This window comes from Hyperoodon ampullatus (genome assembly GCF_949752795.1).
Source record: "Hyperoodon ampullatus genome assembly, chromosome: 14".
Classification (NCBI taxonomy): Eukaryota; Metazoa; Chordata; class Mammalia; order Artiodactyla; family Ziphiidae; genus Hyperoodon; species Hyperoodon ampullatus.
Genome location: NC_136927.1, coordinates 20,860,109 through 20,878,528, shown reverse-complemented (window position 1 = coordinate 20,878,528; position 18,420 = coordinate 20,860,109). Strand labels below are relative to the sequence as shown.

The 18,420-nt window shown below is 49.0% G+C and overlaps 1 protein-coding gene across 1 annotated transcript; it reads left to right on the top strand.

The window, feature by feature from the left end:
* Positions 1-443: 443 nt before the first annotated feature.
* Positions 444-7,522, top strand: BANF2 (BANF family member 2; the record flags this gene model as incomplete). Its single annotated transcript, XM_079719599.1, is given in 3 exon segments — positions 444-569; positions 7,378-7,466; positions 7,468-7,522. Coding segments are annotated over 3 exon segments (270 nt in total).
* Between the last annotated feature and the right edge of the window lie 10,898 nt (positions 7,523-18,420).

The window sequence follows — 18,420 nt, the reverse complement described above, 5'->3', positions numbered from 1 at the left end:
TTGAGCCAGTTAGAGTTTTCTGTTCTTGCAACCAAACAACCAGCTATTACAGAATGAGATAAAAGCTAAAATAAAAATATGAAAAAAACGCTGGAGAAGGTAGGTTCACTGGCTAAGAGAAGCAGGCTGTTTCTTTAAGCATTTAGGGTGGGAAGGTTGGCAAGGAACCCATCAGAGCTCTTAGCATCAATCCCACCCTTTTCACGGGGATTTATTGGGCTTATCTGAGACCATCACTAACGTCCCCACCTAACCCGTGCAGGTGGGGATGCGTATGTAAAGGTTTCAGAGCAGGGCGTTGCACCTGGCATCTAAAAGTCCCCAATAAACGCTGGGCGGTGGCGGGATACTCACCGTCTGTTGGCCCCAGCTCCCCGCCCCGGGAAGGCCGAGGGAGTTCCCCAGCTTCCTAACCATCTTCCTCCCCATGGCTGTTGCAGAGCATGGACCACATGTCTCCCAGGCTGAGAGCCTTCCTCTCTGAACCCACTGGAGAAAAGGATGTTGCCTGGGTAGACGGGGTCAGCCGTGAGCTTGCAATCAATCTGTGCACCAAAGGTTTCAACAAGGTAATTCCTCTTTTCTTGTTTCTCCAACTTCTCTTTCAACCTGTATTCCCCTAATCCTGCCAGATGGCAGCCAGTGCCACGTGTCCCTGCCAGTGGCTGTCGGAGAGCAAAGCTGCCACTTGGCCGGGCGCCACATGCTTGGCTGGAGGCTACTGACCCCGCATGCTTGGGCAGCCGCCAGGGTCCACAGATAATGGGCAAATCGAATCACTGTGGCTCAGAGCAGCTGGGCTGTGCATGACTCACTTGGTGTTCAAACACCCAGGGGTCGACAGAAGTGAGCCGGCCGCCCGAGTCTGGGGCCGAACTGTCAGGATGGATGGTTTGGGTGCACTCCCCACCCCCATGAAGAGACATGGGGGTCTCTTGTCCTATCAGGCCATGGCAGGTGGAGTCATAGCAGCCTGGTGTCTACACCAGAGTACGAGGAAGTGAGTTATTCTAAGATGTCACTAGCAGTCCGAGAACAGCCTCGATGATGGCCGATGGAATCAGAACGTTCTCGTCTATGCAACTGTTTCTATGGTGCTATTATATAAGGCTGCATGAACCTTAGGAAATGATGGGAGATATTTCCAAAGAGAACCCAGAGAAAGTGAGCGGGTGGGAATTCACAGGAGCATTACACACTCGGTTGAGAGAGGCACCACCAGCAGAGGTACTGCTGCTCGTTCCCTTCGGCTTTAAAGTCAGCCCTCACCCCTGGGCGGGAAGAGGCTGCAGAGATGCCCAGGGAGGCGGGGAACCGCTGAGTGCGCAGCTGACGGTGAGATTGGTTTGCATAGGCCCAGCGCACGGCTGTGTCCAGGGGGCAGCTGCACGACTGGGCCTGTGGTTTTCTGATTGACACGCTGCCCTGCACCACTTGTTAAACATTCTAAATATCACCCGAATCTACCACAATCTAATACCCGATAGGTGGGATTGTCAGGAAGACAGATTGAGGTAGATTTGCTTCTTTCCTCCCAGATAAAGCAGAGAGGACCATTCCCAAGCAGAAAGTAGAGCAGGCAAGCCTGATTAGGGAAGACATTTTAAATTAAAAATTATTTTTTAGGGCTTCCCTGGTGGCACAGTGGTTAAGAGTCCGCCTGCCAATGCAGGGGACACGGGTTCGAGCCCTGGTCCGGGAGGATCCCACATGCTGCGGAGCAGCTAGGCCTGTGTGCCACAACTACTGAGCTTGCGCTCTGGAGCCCATGAGCCACAACTGCAGAGCCCACATGCCTGGAGCCCGTGCTCCGCAACAAGAGAGGCCATTGCAGTGAGAGGCCTGCGTACTGCGACGAAGAGTGGCCCCCGCTTGCCACAGCTGGAGAGAGCCCACGTGCAGCAACGAAGACCCAGTGCAGCCAAAAATAAATAAATAAAGTAAATAAATTTTTAAAAAATTAGTTTTTAGAAGAAATGATTGTCCCTTTTACTTTTCTATTGTGGTGTAACATATCCACACTGATGTGATGGGTTCAGCTCAGTGAGTTTTTACATAGATATACATGCATAGACCCACCACCCAGATCTGGTGATCAGGATCTTCGAGAATTCCAGAAGGTTCCCCTGTGTCTCTTGCCAGTCAGCTCCACCCCCCACTCCCAGAATTCACCACCATTCTGGCTTCTACCACCATTGGTTTAGTGTCTCCATAGTTGTGAGGTTTTGTTGTTGTTCAGCCATACTCATCGTTCAAAAAATATTTTAATCTACATACAGTAAATTTCACCTTTTTTTAGTCCACAGTTCCGCAAGTTTTGACAAATGCATGTAGTCATGTAGCCACTTCCACAATCAAGGCCTAGAACAACCCCATCATGCCAAAATGTTTCCCTTACCCTTCACATTTCCCACCTTCGGCCCCTGGCAACTACTGATTTGTTTTCTGTCCCTATAGTTTTGCTTTTTCCAACTTGTTTCAAGTGACTATAGGTAGGATGAGAGGCATATTAAAGATAAAGGAATGAATGAATAACGGGAAATTTTCAGGCATCCGAGAACTTGCTACACAGAGTCAGGGCTATAGGGAAGGAGGACCTGGCCACGTCCCTGGAGATCTGCTCCTCTGTGTTTCCCACCTCCTGGCTAGCTGTGACCAGCCCTCCCCTTTGAGGCTCTACTCATTCCAAGGGCCACTAATTCCAAGCACTGATGCCAGGGGTTCACCTTCTTCCTTTGCTTTGAGCCCCTCACCCGCCTGTGAATGAGATGAGAGGTCGCTGTCTCCACTTGACAAACGAGGAGACAGAGGCTCTGGAAAGTGAGTGCCTTGATCGAGGTCCTGAGTGAGGACAAGAACGGCCATGGAGTATATGGTCACAAACCACCCAAGAAGATCAGGACCAGGAGGTCACCCTGGCAGGGAGGGGGCTTACACTGAGATTTGGTGATGAGACCCTGAATCGAGTGCTGGAGCCTGGCTGGGCCTAGAAGAGGATCCAGGAGGAGACCCCAGTGTCGCGCACCTACAAGATGAGCAGGTGCTTCTGGGGGGGGCCGGGGCCGTGGGCGGGGCCAGCAGATCCCGGCAGGGCGGCCGGCTCAGATGTATCAAAAAAAAAAAAATGCAGGTTTTGGGCTTCCCTGGTGGCGCAGTGGTTGAGAGTCCGCCTGCCAATGCAGGGGCCCCGGGTTCGTGCCCCGGTCCGGGAAGATCCCACATGCCGCGGAGCGGCTGGGCCCGTGAGCCATGGCCACTGAGCCTGCGCGTCCGGAGCCTGTGCTCCGCAACGGGAGAGGCCACACAGTGAGAGGCCCGCGTACCGCAAAAAAAAAAAAAAAAAACCCCAATGGAGGGGGGTGAATTTCCAGGCGCTCAGTAGATTCAGAGTCATGCGCAGTGCCCTATGGGGTTACTCCAACAGCGTGGAAGTAAGTTTCACATCCCACAGAATCTGGTTTGGCTCAGTAGCCTTTGAAGGCCCTACAAAGTCATAGCCACGAGCCTAACTCTTCCTTCTGAAACGTACTTGGAAGATGAGGGAGCGGCAAATGTTCTGGATGCCCACCTGATCCCCGAGTCTCTCTCATCTAATAGAACCAGCACCTGATGTTTGCTTCATGTCAGGCACTGATCTGAGTACATTACACGTACTTATTTCATTTAATTACCAAAAAATCCCATAAAGTATACTCTTTCGTCTCTATTTTACCAATGAGAAAACAGGCACAAAACAGCCAAGTGCATCACTCAAAGTCACTCAAGGTTAGAGAAACGAAATCTGAATCTGGCAGACAGGCTCTGGGGTGGGCAGTAGGGCAAGGGACCACCCCCCACAGCCCTGCCTGATGCCCGGACCCTACAAGGAGTCAGTCACAGAAGCTTGGGGTTACCCTATGCAGGGTTGCCAGGTAAAATACAGCACGCTCAAATTAAATTTGAGTTTCAGTTAAACAATGTCTTAGTGTAAGTGTGTCCTAGGGAGACAGGCAGGAGGAAGAAAACACAGTGGATTGAACATTCACACTTCAGACAAGGAATTTTACGCTGGAAAGACTGACCCAGGCTGGATTTGAGAGGTTGTCTTTGGCACTCAGTGGCCCTGAAGGCTGAAGAGCCAACGTCCAGTTAGAGAAAAAGAAAGTTGTTCATCACACAACAAAGCCTGGTGGTGCTGTAAAGTCCATTCACCACAGGCGCTGAGGGGCTGGGAACTGGCAGGGGGTAAGCTTGACAGTGAGGGGCCGAGACTACGTGTCTCTGTTTGAAAGGCCAGGTGTCGTAATGGAGATGGAAATTTTTTTTTTGGCCGCTCCACGGGGGATCTTAGTTCCCTGACCAGGGATCGAACCTGCACAGCCTGCAGTGGAAGCATGACATCTTAACCACTGGACCGCCAGGGAAGTCCCTGAAATTTTTAATGAGTGTGGACCAGGACCTAATCTGCGGGCCCAGTGCAAAATGAAGATGGGCGGCCCCTTGTTGAAATTCATCAGGAATTTCAAGATGGTGGCAGCACAGAAGCAAACCAAGTGGGGCTCTGAGCTCAGGGCCTGTGTGACGGCATGGGTCACTCACCAGGGACCCCGGACTCAAATATCGCTACTGTTTCGCAAGGAACAGGCACGGCACACTGGAGGCTGGTCCAGACCTGCTCACGATTGGGATGTGGAGTTGACAGAAGTCTTCCCTCAAGCTGCCATCCTGCCACATGGGCAAAGGCTGCTTTGGGAAGGAATGAACATCCCTGGCCAGGGTGGCAGGAGGTGGGGACGTCTGTCAGGGTATCTGCGTCACTCTCCCTGCAGCCAGGTTTTTCTAAGCTTTGGCCCAAGGAGGCAGAGGGTGGCTCCTCTTCCCCCAGGTTAGGGGCTCGCTCTCCAGAGCCCGCAGAGAAACCCAGAGGGCTTCCTTCCATCGGGGCCATGATGGGAGCCTACGACTCCTGCTTCCCTGGGGAGCAGGGAGAAGCAGGCCGACTTCCCAAGAGAAAGGGCAGAAGGGAGCATCAGGTTGCCACTTGGGTCTGGAGGCCAAAAGATGAGGCCCTCTTGCCTGTGGCTTTCCTGGAAAGTTTGCCTCTGGTCCTGCGAGCCACGAGGTCCCTGGCGTCCTGGCTGCTGGGCGTGGAGGGACATGGAAGCTCTGGTTACCAGAGCAGCCGATGCCAGGCCTCAGGATGGCAGAGGTGCCAGGCCAGGCCACGGATGGGTGGGGTGTGCTGGAATGGGGCCGAGGACAGGAGTCTTACCTCCAGGGTTCTCAGTGACCCATCTGGAGAATGGACGGGGTGCATGTCAGGATCTGAAGCAGGAAAACGTATCAGGGGTCTGAGCCTGCTCATGGTGCTCAAAAGCATCACTTACTACTATTATCATCAATGTTCTCTCTCCTGGGACAAAGCTCTGCACCTCCCATACCTACTGCAGCAACGGGCTCAATCAACATTCAGTAAATGTTCATTTTTTAAAACGTTGAATTAAAAAACATCTCAGGGACTTCTCTGGTGGCGCAGTGGTTAAGAATCTGCCTGCCAATGCAGGGGAGATGGGTTCGAGCCCTGGTCTGGGATGATCCCACATGTCGTGGAGCAAATGCGCCCATATGCCACAACTACTGAGCCCGCATTCCACAACTACTGAAGCTTGCGCGCCTACAGCCCATGCTCCACAACAAGAAAGGCCCCTGCAATGAGAAGCCCGCACTCTGCAATGAAGAGTAGCCCCAACTCGCTACAACTAGAGAAAGCCTGCGTGCAGCAACGAAGACCCAGCGCAGCCAAAAATAAATAAATTACTTAATTAATTAATTTTTAAAAAAAATCTCAGTAAAATCACCCCTGAAAAGACAAGGATGCTGACAAAGTAAAGTGAGATCATTCTAATCAATTACACTGCTTTTTCAAAAAAGATGATTAAAGTAGCAATTTAAAATGACCATGAAATCCTAGCTTTTGTCTCTTTTCAACAACTGGATATGGACTAAAAATTTTTTTAAAACCCCAAACTCCAATGCTTGGGTATATTTTATGACTGGAATTCAGCTTTTATTCAATTTGTCTTTTAAAAAATGCATTCATTTTGGTTAAGATGAAGTTTGCTTGGTTTCATGTAAGTGAAATACATAGACGCCAGTGGGTTTTCCTGGAGGGGGCCCAGGACTCAAGGCCTGGACACTGGTTCCCATTCATTCCAGGCTGGAGAGCCGGGCACTGAACGTGGCCTTCCCCGTTCATGTCCCGGCCAGTCTGTGGCCTTGGATGTCTCTTTCTCCTTGTGGCCTTTGCCCCTCATGACTATCAGTGATGAAACAGCACAAGAGGAATGAAAAGCTGTGGGACCAGGACTCAGAAAACCAGAGAACACCATACAACTTTGACTTGTGGGGCATTTAATCTTTACATGTGTTTTTCATCCACAGAGACCCTTCAGAAGAGGAAAAGGGGCAAGGTTCAGTGTGCTTGATACCTGGTCTGCTCCTCCCACAGGGCTGCAGTCTTCCAGGACAAAAAAGGAATTTGCATTCCTCCACTGGTCTCACACTGAATTCACTTAATCCAATTTGCAGGGTGGGGCGGGGCAGATGAAGGGCCTTCAGAAGATGCAGAAACTGAACCCCAGGCTCTGCAGGTTCTCACTTCAAGTTAAGTGAGTTGCCTGGAGTCACGCGGCGGGTTTGCAAAAACAAACTGATACTAAGGTGCCCTTCACCTGCCAGTCCCAGGTGCAGTGGTTCTCAGTTGAGGGAGATTCTGTCCCCTGGGGGACACCTGGCAATGTCTGGAGGTGGTCATGATTGTCACAATTCAAGGTAGGGGGTGTACTGCTGGCATCTAGTGGGTACAGGCCAGGGATGCTGCTAAACTTCCAACAATGCACCTGAACACAGAATTATCCCAAATGCAACAGTGTCAAGGGTTAGAAACCCTGTGCTTGAACCATTGAGAAAGTGGCAGGGTAGGGAGCATCTCTAATTCCTGTGTGTGTTTCAAAGAGAGAAATATCAGATCCGAGGCCTGAAGGGAGCATCAGAGGTACACGAGGCTCTTGCTACTCAAAACATTGTTCCAGGACCAGCATTAGAAATGCAGAGTTTCAGGCCTTACCCCAGACTTACTGAGTCAGATCCTGCCTTTTTAACAAGACCTCAAGGACATGTTCAGGTTCCTTCCAAGCTAGACGGCCCCCAAAGCCACCTGTAGAGATGAACATTTAATTTGACCTCACATCTCACCCAGGCCAGTGTCCGAATCCACTTCGCCAGGGTCAGGGTTTCAGGGACAGCCCTTCTCCCTTGAATCTGACCTGTGTCCCCTCCTTTGATTTGCCAGAGGAGGAAGAGCACAGCTGAGTATGTTTCCCGTGTTCCTCCATGCAGGCCTACATCCTGTTGGGACAGTTCCTTCTGATGCACAAGAACGAAGCCGAGTTTCAGAAGTGGCTCATTTGCTGCTGCGGTGCCACCGAGTGAGGCCCAGGAGAGCTCGAACTGCCTGAAGGAGTGGTGCTCCTGCTTCCTGTAGACCCTCCCCCTGCACTGCCGCTAGGAAATAATACCTCTGCACTGACTCTGGACTCCAAGGCGTTATTTTTCTTTTCCACTTTGATTTGTTATAAAAAGTAGTTCAAGAATGTAAAGAAGAAAGATAGATCAATGGAACAGGATAGAAAGCCCAGAGATAAACCCACGCACATATGGTCACCTTATCTTTGATAAAGGAGGCAGGAATATACAGTGGAGAAAGGACAGCCTCTTCAATAAGTGGTGCTGGGAAAACTGGACAGCTACATGTAAAAGAATGAAATTAGAACACTCCCTAACACCATACACAAAAATAAGCTCAAAATGGATTAAAGACCTAAATGTAAGGCCAGACACTATCAAACTCTTAGAGGAAAACATAGGCAGAACACTCTATGACATAAATCACAGCAAGATCCTTTTTGCCCCACCCCCTAGAGAAATGGAAATAAAAACAAAAATAAACAAATGGGACCTAATGAAACTTCAAAGCTTTTGCACAGCAAAGGAAACCATAAATAAGACCAAAAGACAACCCTCAGAATGGGAGAAAATATTTGCAAATGAAGCAACTGACAAGGGATTAATCTCCAAAATTTATAAGCAGCTCATGCAGCTCAATAAAAAAAAAAAAAAAAAACCCAATCCAAAAATGGGCAGAAGACCTAAATAGACATTTCTCCAAAGAAGATATACAGACTGCCAACAAACACATGAAAGAATGCTCAACATCATTAATCATTAGAGAAATGCAAATCAAAACTACAATGAGATATCATCTCACACCAGTCAGAATGGCCATCATCAAAAACTCTAGAAACAATAAATGCTGGAGAGGGTGTGGAGAAAAGGGAACACTCTTGCACTGCTGGTGGGAATGTGAATTGGTACAGCCACTATGGAGAACAGTATGGAGATTCCTTAAAAAACTAAAAATAGAACTACCCTATGACCCAGCAATCCCACTTCTGGGCATATACCCTGAGAAAACCATAATTCAAAAAGAGTCATGTACCAAAATGTTCATTGCAGCTCTATTTACAATAGCCCAGAGATGGAAACAACCTAAGTGTCCATCATCGGATGAATGGATAAAGAAGATGTGGCACATATATACAATGGAATATTACTCAGCCATAAAAAGAAACGAAATTGATCTATTTGTAATAAGGTGGATGGACCTAGAGTCTGTCATACAGAGTGAAGTAGGTCAGAAAGAGAAAGACAAATACTGTATGCTAACACATATATATGGAATTTAAGGAAAAAAAATGTCATGAAGAACCTAGGGGTAAGACAGGAATAAAGACACAGACCTACTAGAAAATGGACTTGAGGATATGGGGAGGGGGAAGGGTAAGCTGTGACAAAGCGAGAGAGAGGCATGGACATATATACATTACCAAACGTAAAATAGATAGCTAGTGGGAAGCAGCCGCATAGCACAGGGAGATCAGCTTGGTGCTTTGTGACCACCTAGAGGGATGGGATGGGGAGGGTGGGAGGGAGGGAGACGCAAGAGGGAAGAGATATGGGAACATATGTATATGTATAACTGATTCACTTTGTTATAAAGCAGAAACTAACACTGTAAAGCAATTATACTCCAATAAAGATGTAAAAAAAAAAAAAAAGTGATTTCCAAGAGGGTGGTAAAAAAAAAAAAAGAATGTAAAGAAGGACAAACAAGAAAAATGACCCCCAGATTCTACCACCCAGAAGTGGCCATCATTCACCTTATTCACCAGTATCATGCCAACTGTCTCTTAGCATAAATTTATCTAAAGGAATGGATAATTTTATTTAAAAATGGGAATTAAATTTTAAGTCAGCGTAGCAGTTATCTACTGCATAACAAATGAACCCAAAACGTAGCTGCTTCACGCACACAATCATTTTGTCTCGCTCAGTTTCTGAGGGTCAGGAACTGAGAGATACTTAGTTGGGTGGGTCTATCTCAGGGTCCCCTGTGAGGTTACAAACTGTGGGCCGGGGAGCAGGTTGGTGGGGGCTAGGGGACCCACTTCCAAGAAGGCTCCTCACGTGGCTGGTGGCCCAAGGCCACAGCTGGTCTCCGAGTGGGCCTCCCTCGGGCTGTAATGACCTGGCATCTAGCTTCCCCCAGAGCGGGTGACCCAGGAGGGAATAAGAGAGCAGGAAGCTGCGGTCTTTTATGACCTAGACTCTGATTCACACAACATCGCTTCTGCCTTGTTCTAGTTTTAGAACCAAGTGCCTGCATCCTCAAGGGAGAATTAAACTTTCTTGAAATAGCAAATAATATGCAAACATTTTTAAGAGCATCACAGACAGATTTTTGAGGTATAATTTACATATGGTAAAACTTGCCCTTTTTAGGTGCATAGTTCTATGAACTTTGACAAACGCATTGTCTTGTAACCGCCACCATCATGGAGATAAACAGCATCTTCGTCACCCCAGCGAGTTCCCTGGAGCCTCCCTGTAGTCATCCCTCACTGCTCCCCAGCCCTTGGCAACCAAGGGTCTGTTTTCTGTCCTTAGACTTTGGACTTTTCCAGAAAACTGTATAAATGGAATCACACAACATGTAGCTCTTTGAGGTACATTGTCTTCTTCTACCTGGTATAATTCAGTTGGGATGAATCCATGATACAGGCTTCTTAAACTTAAGAAACGTAGCAGGTGTTGTTGGTGTCCAGCCCATATCCTGGTGGCATTCACTGTTCTAGGAGAGTCCGTTACTTCACTCAAAAGCACCTGAATCTCCTCAGCCTGAGGGGTTCTCTGGCTGCAGGAGTGGGGTCAGCCCATGCACAGGGCAGGGAGGAAGTGCCTGGGAGTTAACACCCAGAGGAGCCGTTAATCACGGGTGAAAGTTGATGTCCAAATGCCCCAGGTCCTCTCCCTGTGGGTGGGACAGCTCGGAGGCAGTTTTCCCCAGCTCTCCACTGGAGCTAAGCTGAGCTCCCCATAAAGAGTAGCCCCTGCTCTTTAACACCCGGCCTAGCTTCCTTCCCCTCCCTGCCTTGAATTCCCCCTCCCCTACCAGGGCTTCCTGGGACCACCCTCTATACACAATGAAATACTCAAATTTTAGAGCCTGCTTCCAGAAGAACCTAACCTAAGACCACAGCGTTAAGATTTAATTCTATTTTAACAGAAGAAAAAAAGTGGAACTGAAAGAATTGCTGAACTTCACTGCATTTTTTTCTTCATCACTAGATATAGTAATTTCTAAATCAATTTCTTCTGAGTTTAAAGAATAATGTGGAGAAAACAGTAAGAGAGAAGTTAGAATCATTAGGTTTATTTTAAACTTTGTTTTTCAATATTAGATGGTACAAACTCCTACCAAAGAAAGAAATAAAAGTAAAAAGAAATTAACACTTTTACTGCTTCCCTCTCATTTTTTAGTTGGTTTTATTGCTACTTTTAATTTGTGAAGGTTTAGATAGTGTATGCGTTCTTCCCATAAGCATACCCCCTGCAGTTACTTAGTTTTAGTTGTATATTTAAGAGCTTATCATTAATCTTTGTACCATTATTTTAAAAACCATAGCTTTGTCATTCCTGAATTCTTTATTTTGATACATCTCTTTGTTCGTCGAGTTGGATCACTGTATCAGTCAGAATAGGCCACAGAATGCTGCTATAACAAACAAACCCCCAAATCTCAGTGATTTAGCCAGCCAAGGTTGATTTCTCTCTCATGGTACATGTCCAGTATATGTCATCAGGAGAGCTCAAGGGATGAAACGTCTGTGAGGAAGAGGGGTCGACACTGACTCTTGGCCCAATATCTGTAGTTTGGGGGCATCCATGACTCAATACATGATTTCAATGAGTATTTATGGAGTGTCTAAGGTTCTGAGCATGGCTAGACACTGTGGGAAAAGCAAGGGAAATAAATATGAGTTTCTGTGGTTTCAAGGAGCTTACAGCCCAGAAGTGATGGGGGAGGGGAGGGCAGAACAGCCCAGAGGTGGTGGGGGAGGTGCAGGTGGGGGTGGGGGCTGTGGCCAGGGGGCAAACAGCCAGTAAAGGGGTCTCTGTGTCAGGTGCGGGTCTCGCTTTATCACTGTGGGCAGCTGACTTCAACCCTGCTGGGGACTCAGGAGTCAGTGTAGACATGTGTTAATTCACCCCACCCTGGGGTGTCCATCACACCTTCTCTGTCATTTGTTGAGGACTACTCCCCCGGGGAGTTAATCACTCAGCTCCCAAGCCAGCCGTGTGGTGAAAATGAACCCCACTGAGAAGGTGTTCAGGCCCAGAAGGGCAGGCACGGGCAGCCAGGTGTCGGCCAACCGCGTGCACCCAGGCAGTGATGGCAGGGCACATCAGTTGCTACAGCATCTTTCTTAGGGGTGGGAGCAGGGCCCACTATCCTGGGTTATCGGCCCAGTTGTGTCCCAGTCCCGCCAACTGCTGAGAGCACTAGCCTTCCTTAAGACGGAGGCTTCTGAAATGGGGCCAGCTAGCAGCTCACATTCAGCCTCTGTCTGGGGGAAACGGTAGGGGCAGGGGAGCCTCGCACTCGGCAAGCCACAGCCCCACCCCTTACCTCTCCTGCAGGGTCCTCAGCTCACTCTCTCTGACCCTGCAACTTGCTTTGGCCAAAGGCACATGGCAGAGGTGACACCATGACAGGTGTGAACCCCCTGTGACCACCACGCAAACGAGCCTGGGTTCGCTCACTGGAGGACAAGAGACACGTGGCCACTGCCTCGGCCAATGGCCAGCCAACCTCCAGACATGCAGGTGAGGCCTTCCTGGACCAGCCCGCCCATCAGCTGACCTCAGACCCATGAGTGAGTCCAGCTGAGGTCAGAAGTGCTTGGCCCAGATGAGAAAAACCACCCAACTAACCCACAGGCACGTACAAATACATCTCACTGTTTTAAGCCACTGTGTTTGGGGGGCAGTGTGTAGGGCAGCTGTAGCTAACTGATAATTTCCCACGTGAGGCCTGAGAGGGTGGAGTATCTCCAGGTATAAACTGAGAACCTCCTACTTTACCTATATTTTAGAAAGCCTCCTGATGGCATCCTGGTGGACGGTGGTAAGGAGAGGGGTCACCACGGGTCACACACAGAAGCCAAGTGACTGTGATGGGGGTGGAGAAGGAGAACAAAATATTTTTTTTAAAGTGTGCCTTGGGGTGGGAGGAGGTAGGACAAAGCTGTGACAATCTCAGGGCGAGACCGGAGTGTCCATTGTGTGACCAGCTGTGGGTGGTCTGGGGTGACTGATTCCTGGAAAGCTCTGAAAGGAAGCTGGAGACAAACCTTTAAGCAAGTGTTTCTGGAAATATATATATAAATTTTAACCGATAGCTGCTCTAAATCTTTACAAATAGGAATACAAGGGGTTGATTCAGCACACACTACACCAGCACTTCACTCGCATTCCCCAAATCCTCCTGGGGTGAGAAGGTGGCATTTTCCCTGTCTTACAGGTGGGGACTCTGAACAGCAAAGAGGTTAAGTAAGCCGGTCACACTGACTTACTGGTGGTTTCAATCCGGGTCTGTCTGAAGCTGTGCCTGCTGCCTGCAGAGCCGCCTCAGGGGTGGGAGAGGGAGTGTATCTGGTGATTTCAAAGGGCTCTCAGGGACTTCAAGGTGGCATCTACCAGGTACAGACAGGCATTGGAAGGAGTAAGGGAGACCTGTTCGAACGGCCATGCAAAGATGACCGTGAGATAGTGGGGGAAACAGGTCACTGAGAAAGAATCACTCAACAGATGTTTGCTGGGCACCTACTCTGTGCCAGGTGGTTCTTGGTACAGGAGAAAACACAGCAGATGAGACTATCTTCCCTCAGAAGCTGGCATTCTAATGGGAGAAGGCGGGAAACAAAGGTGAATAAGTAAAATATATATTAATCTGAGTGGTATGAAATTGACATGGTAGGGGTCAAAAGTGGCCGAATATGGACAATTTTACGTGGTTCAGCCTTATAAATTAGTTTCACGATGAGTGAAGAAAAGAAAGCAAGGGGGACTTCCCTGGCGGTCCAGTGGTTAAGACTTTGCCTTCCAATACAGGGGGTGTGGGTTCGATCCCTGGTCAAGGAGTTAAGGTCCCACATGCCTCGTGGCCAATAAAACCAAAACATAAAATAGAAGCAATATTGTAACAAATTCAATAAAGACTTTAGAAATGGTCTACATCAAAAAAAATCTTAAAAATAAAAAACAGAAAGAAAAGAAAGCAGGGGAAGGGGGTCAAGACTGTTAGGGAGATGGGAGATTTTAAACAGGGCAGCCAGGCCAGGTAAAGGCCTGGAAGGGATGAGCTGAGAGCTGTGGGAAGCCTGGGAGGAGATACTCCAGGCAGAGGGAAGAGCCAGTGCAAAGGCCCTGAGGTTGGGTGCGCATGCTGACTTCAGGGAGAGGAGCGAGCCAGGTCGGGGGCAGCAGAAAATGAGGTCAGATCGTGTGGGCCTTGTGGGTCATCAAGAGGACTTTGGCTTTAACTAGGATAGAGGTGGGACCCCACTGGAGAACCATGTGATCAGACACACGATTGAGAAGATCATCCTGCTGTGTTTGGAGGAGTCTCAAGGGGCCAGCTATGCGGGAACCCAGGTGGGAGGTGATGGTGGGTCACCAGATCTATCCTGAAGGTAGAGCTGACGGGGGTGAGCGTCGATAGAAGACAGGAGTGGATCAAGGGCTGAGAAGGCAGAGGGATGAGAGAGAGCTACGAAGAGATGGGGCGGGATCACCCCAGAGGTTGGAGGTTCCTGATGCTGCGGGAAGGCGGTGTCCCGGGAATGGGAGGGGGGCACCCGTGTCAGATGCTGCCGACAGGTCAGGTGGGTGAGGACTGGGAATCAGGGCCGGAGAGAATTTTTGCACGCTGTGCAGAAGACCCCAGAGGCGGAAGCCCTGGGGATGCGGGAGAGAGAGGGAAGCGTTGCTGGCACTGTGTCCTCGAGCAGGTGCCCAGTGGAATCCACGGCACAGGAGGAAGGACTGGCCTTGGCTGGGAGCACACAGGCTCCTCCGCAGAGGACCACAGGAGGGGAGGAAGAGCAGGGGCCTGACGCAGGGAGGTGGGAGATATGGAATCTCTCTTCCCACAGCCTCTCTTTTCTCAGTGCAATAGGAACAAGGTGGCAGGCTGCAGACGCAGACGGGGTGGAGTTAGTTGTCTAGGACAGTGGAAGGATGGGTGGGTTTTATAGAGGGATTCATTTGTGTACATAATGTAGATAGATAGATGGATAGGAGATCAGATAGATAGATAGATAGATAGATAATCACTTGAGCTTTTTATCAGTAAGTATTACTTTTGTAATCAGAAAAAAAAACAATAGAAGACATTCCATTTTGGAACACAAAGAACAAGAACTCTAGAGACAGGTGGACAAGGCCCTTGGGACAGCCATCCCGTGCATCCAACACCCCGTCCTTCCCCTGGACTCTCCCATATGGCTGGTCTCACATCCCGAACTCTGTCCTTCTGGGCAGAGAGAAAGCTCCACTTAGAATTCTCCAACTTGGAGACTTTGGGACCTTCTTTTTCACTCTCTGGTTCCCACTTAATTTCCTAAGGTCAAGGTTACCTTGGAGAACTGGAAGAGGGTAGTTGTCTTTCTGGATCCATTTCTACCAGATTCTCCACAGCTATGCATTGTTTTCCCCTCTGGTTTATTTTAAGGACAAACCTTCCTGCACAAACTATGCTCTTTGATTGCTTGGCCTAGTCCAGTGACTGGATCTTCTTGGACCAGACTGAGGGTCTGCTGTGGCCAGGACACTGGGCAGAGATTCAGAAGACCTGGATAATGCCACAAGCGGGTCTGAAACCACAGCCAAACCCCTTGACTTGTCTGTGAAATGAGGAAAATATCTGATTCTCCTATCTCTCAGCTTTGCTTTAAAGAGAATGCAAAAATAGACAGAAAGCCATCTGAAGTGGAAAAGGAGCTGGGGTGCCCTCCAGCAGTGCAGTGTGTAGCCACGGCATTATTTTACTGTGGCAGCAGCTGCAGGCTGGCGGCAGCAACAGCTCAGCTCTCCTTGTTTACGCACATTGGTCAGTACCTGCTAGGTTGTGCTGTGACAACAGCAACAACAAACAAGTGCTCAGTGGCTGAAAACAATCAAGCCTTGTATCTCAGCAACATCACAGGCCCATTTCAGGTCTGCTGGGGACGGTTCTGGACGGCCCTCCCTCCAGGACCCGGGCTGATGGAGCAGCTCCTTGTAGAACATTTGAAGGCTGCTGCAGCAGAAAGAGAGTCCTAGGGGTGTCTCACACCGGCAATTACATGGGCTGGCTCAGAGCTGACAGGTCACTTTCACGAACAAATCATTGGCCAGAACACGTCATATAGTTTCACCCAATGCCCAAGGGGACCAGGCAGTGCTGTCTGCTGGCAGAGGGGAGCGTGGAAAATTGGAGCAAACATCTCAATTCACTGCCACGGAGTCCTTCTTGGGAGGGAGGGAGATTCACAGAAAGTCCCCGTGAAACCTCTGCTCCATGCCATATATGTCCCTTTTCTTTGTTTTTTTTTTTGAAAATGTACCACCATTACTCAAATATAGGAGAATTTATAGAAGAAAATTCATAACTCTCCCCCAAAAACTATCAATACCATCCAATATTTTACTGTATTCCTTTCCACTCTTTCTTCAGTTGCATAGGTATACATTTGTTAATAACAGCTTTATTGAAATATCTTTCACACATCATAAAATTCACCTTCCCAAAGTGTACAGTTCAGTGGTTATTTAGTGTATTCACAGAGTTGTGCAGCCACCACTGCTATTTAATTTCAGGATATTTTCATCACCCCCAAAGAATCCCCATTAGCAGTTCCATTAGCGGTCACCCCCCACCCCCCAGTCCAGCCCCTGGAAACCACTAATCTACCTTCTGTCTCTATGGATTTGCTTATTCTGGACATTTCATAAAAATAGAACTGTACACTCTGCGGGCCTTTCTGACTGGCTCCTTTCACTCACTGAGCATAACGTTTTCAAAGATCATCATGGGAGAGTAAGTGCATGTGTCCATTTAAATCAACAGATGGAGATTCTATCAAACATCAGTTATCCTGTTTCCTTCATTTATATGTTTTAAACATTTTCCCTCATTATGAAACCTTTGAAAAATAGTCTTTCCTGGTTATACAACAATTCATCAAATTTATGTGCAATCATGTATTGAACAGTGCCCCTAGTTTTGGACTTTTAGGTGGTTTCTATGAGCAGGTAACCATGTGTTATTGAATGAATGAATGAATGAATGGAGGCTTAAATATAAATCTTTGCAGCATTCCCCATCTTTCCTTTAGGAAGATGCCTAGAAATGGATCTACAGTGGGAAAACGGACATCTTCAAAGCTTTTGATTCTCACTGCAACTGCTTTTCTACAAAGGTCGACCCAATCTGCTGGATGTGGCTTTGAGTGGGTCTGACCACATCTCAGTCCGTTTCACTCAGGGCAAAACCAGGTTCCCTATGTGGCCCAGAATGCCCTGCAGTCTGGCCTGTCCCTCCCTCAGCCCTCTGTCTCTGCCTCACTGGCTCTCACCGCCCGGACAGGCCAGCCTCCCTGTTGGTCCTGAAACACATCACACCCTCTTGCTGGCAGGGACCTCTGCACGGCTGTTCCCTGAGCCCGGAGCCCCTTCCCCAGTCCCCACCCGGCTCACTGCTACCCTTCAAGGCTCTGCTTTCAAGACCCTTTCTAAGCAAGGCCCTCCTGTTAGAAACATCACCCCCAGCATCTCCTCTCCCAGCTTTATTTTTATGTTTCCCCAGGGCATTTATCACCTTGTAATATACTGTATAATTTGCTTATTTTGTTTATTGTTTCAACCCCCTAAAATGAACAATTAGGGCCTGGCCCAGGGCCTGGCATGGGGGAGGCGCTCAATAACCAAGTGTTGAATGGAGTTGGTGGCCAGCACGGGGACCCCGACCTCCTCCTCTGGATGTGAGTGCAGGCTCTGGTCTCCCCTCAAGTCCTAGTCAGTGTTCTTTCTTGATTCAGCTTGGGAGCCAGGTGGACAGGCGGCTGGCTTGAGGGCTGTCGGGTCTGCCCTGTAGTGAAACGGGAAGGGGTGGTCCCCGACAGACTAGCCCCTGTGACTGGAGAGCACAAAGGCATGTTTGGGGAAGGAGCCCACATCTTCCTGGGGCCCACACAGAGCAAGCCCACCAGTGACCCACCCAGCCCCCAGCCCTGGAGCTTTGGCCTCACCAGGCCTCCAGGGAGCAGGCTCCCAGCCTGGACACAGATGGCAGCCCCTGGTCTCTGCAGAGCAGGCGGTCTCCTGCACAGGCACCTGGCACAGCACAGTGAGGGGGCAGAGGAAGCTCCCGCGGGAAGCTGGGACTCCCCTCTCGGCCAGGCTGGCAAAGCAGCAGGGCGTCCCTAGGAGCCTCCCATTTTGGGCTACTTCTGGCCAGGCTCCTGAGGCTTCCAGGGTGGGCAGAAGATCAGAAATGGCCCCAATCCCAGAGCTGCCCCCAGGTCACCTCCACCAGCAGGCTGGGCCACCTCAAGGGCCAAAGGGCTTCCCTCCTGATCTGCCCCATGAATCCATTGCCCACCCAGACCCCTGGGACCCAGCCACTGTTGGGGGAGACACCCAATCCTAGCTGGGAACGTTTCTGGAATTCTGCCTTCAGAATGACTATTAACACTTAAAATGTTCTCTTAAATATTCTCAATATGTCAAATCTGTGTCTTCTGAAGGTCCATTTGAATTTTGGGAAAAGTAAAGTTACTTAAAGTCTTATGAATTTGATGGGTGATCGAGTTATGGAACATGGTCTTTTAAAAACTTTTTATTGACGTGTAGTATACATGCAGAAAGGCGCACAAATCATAAATAAGCAGCTTGGTGAGTTTTCAGGAATGGAATACCGGCCCAGGTGGAGAACAGGGC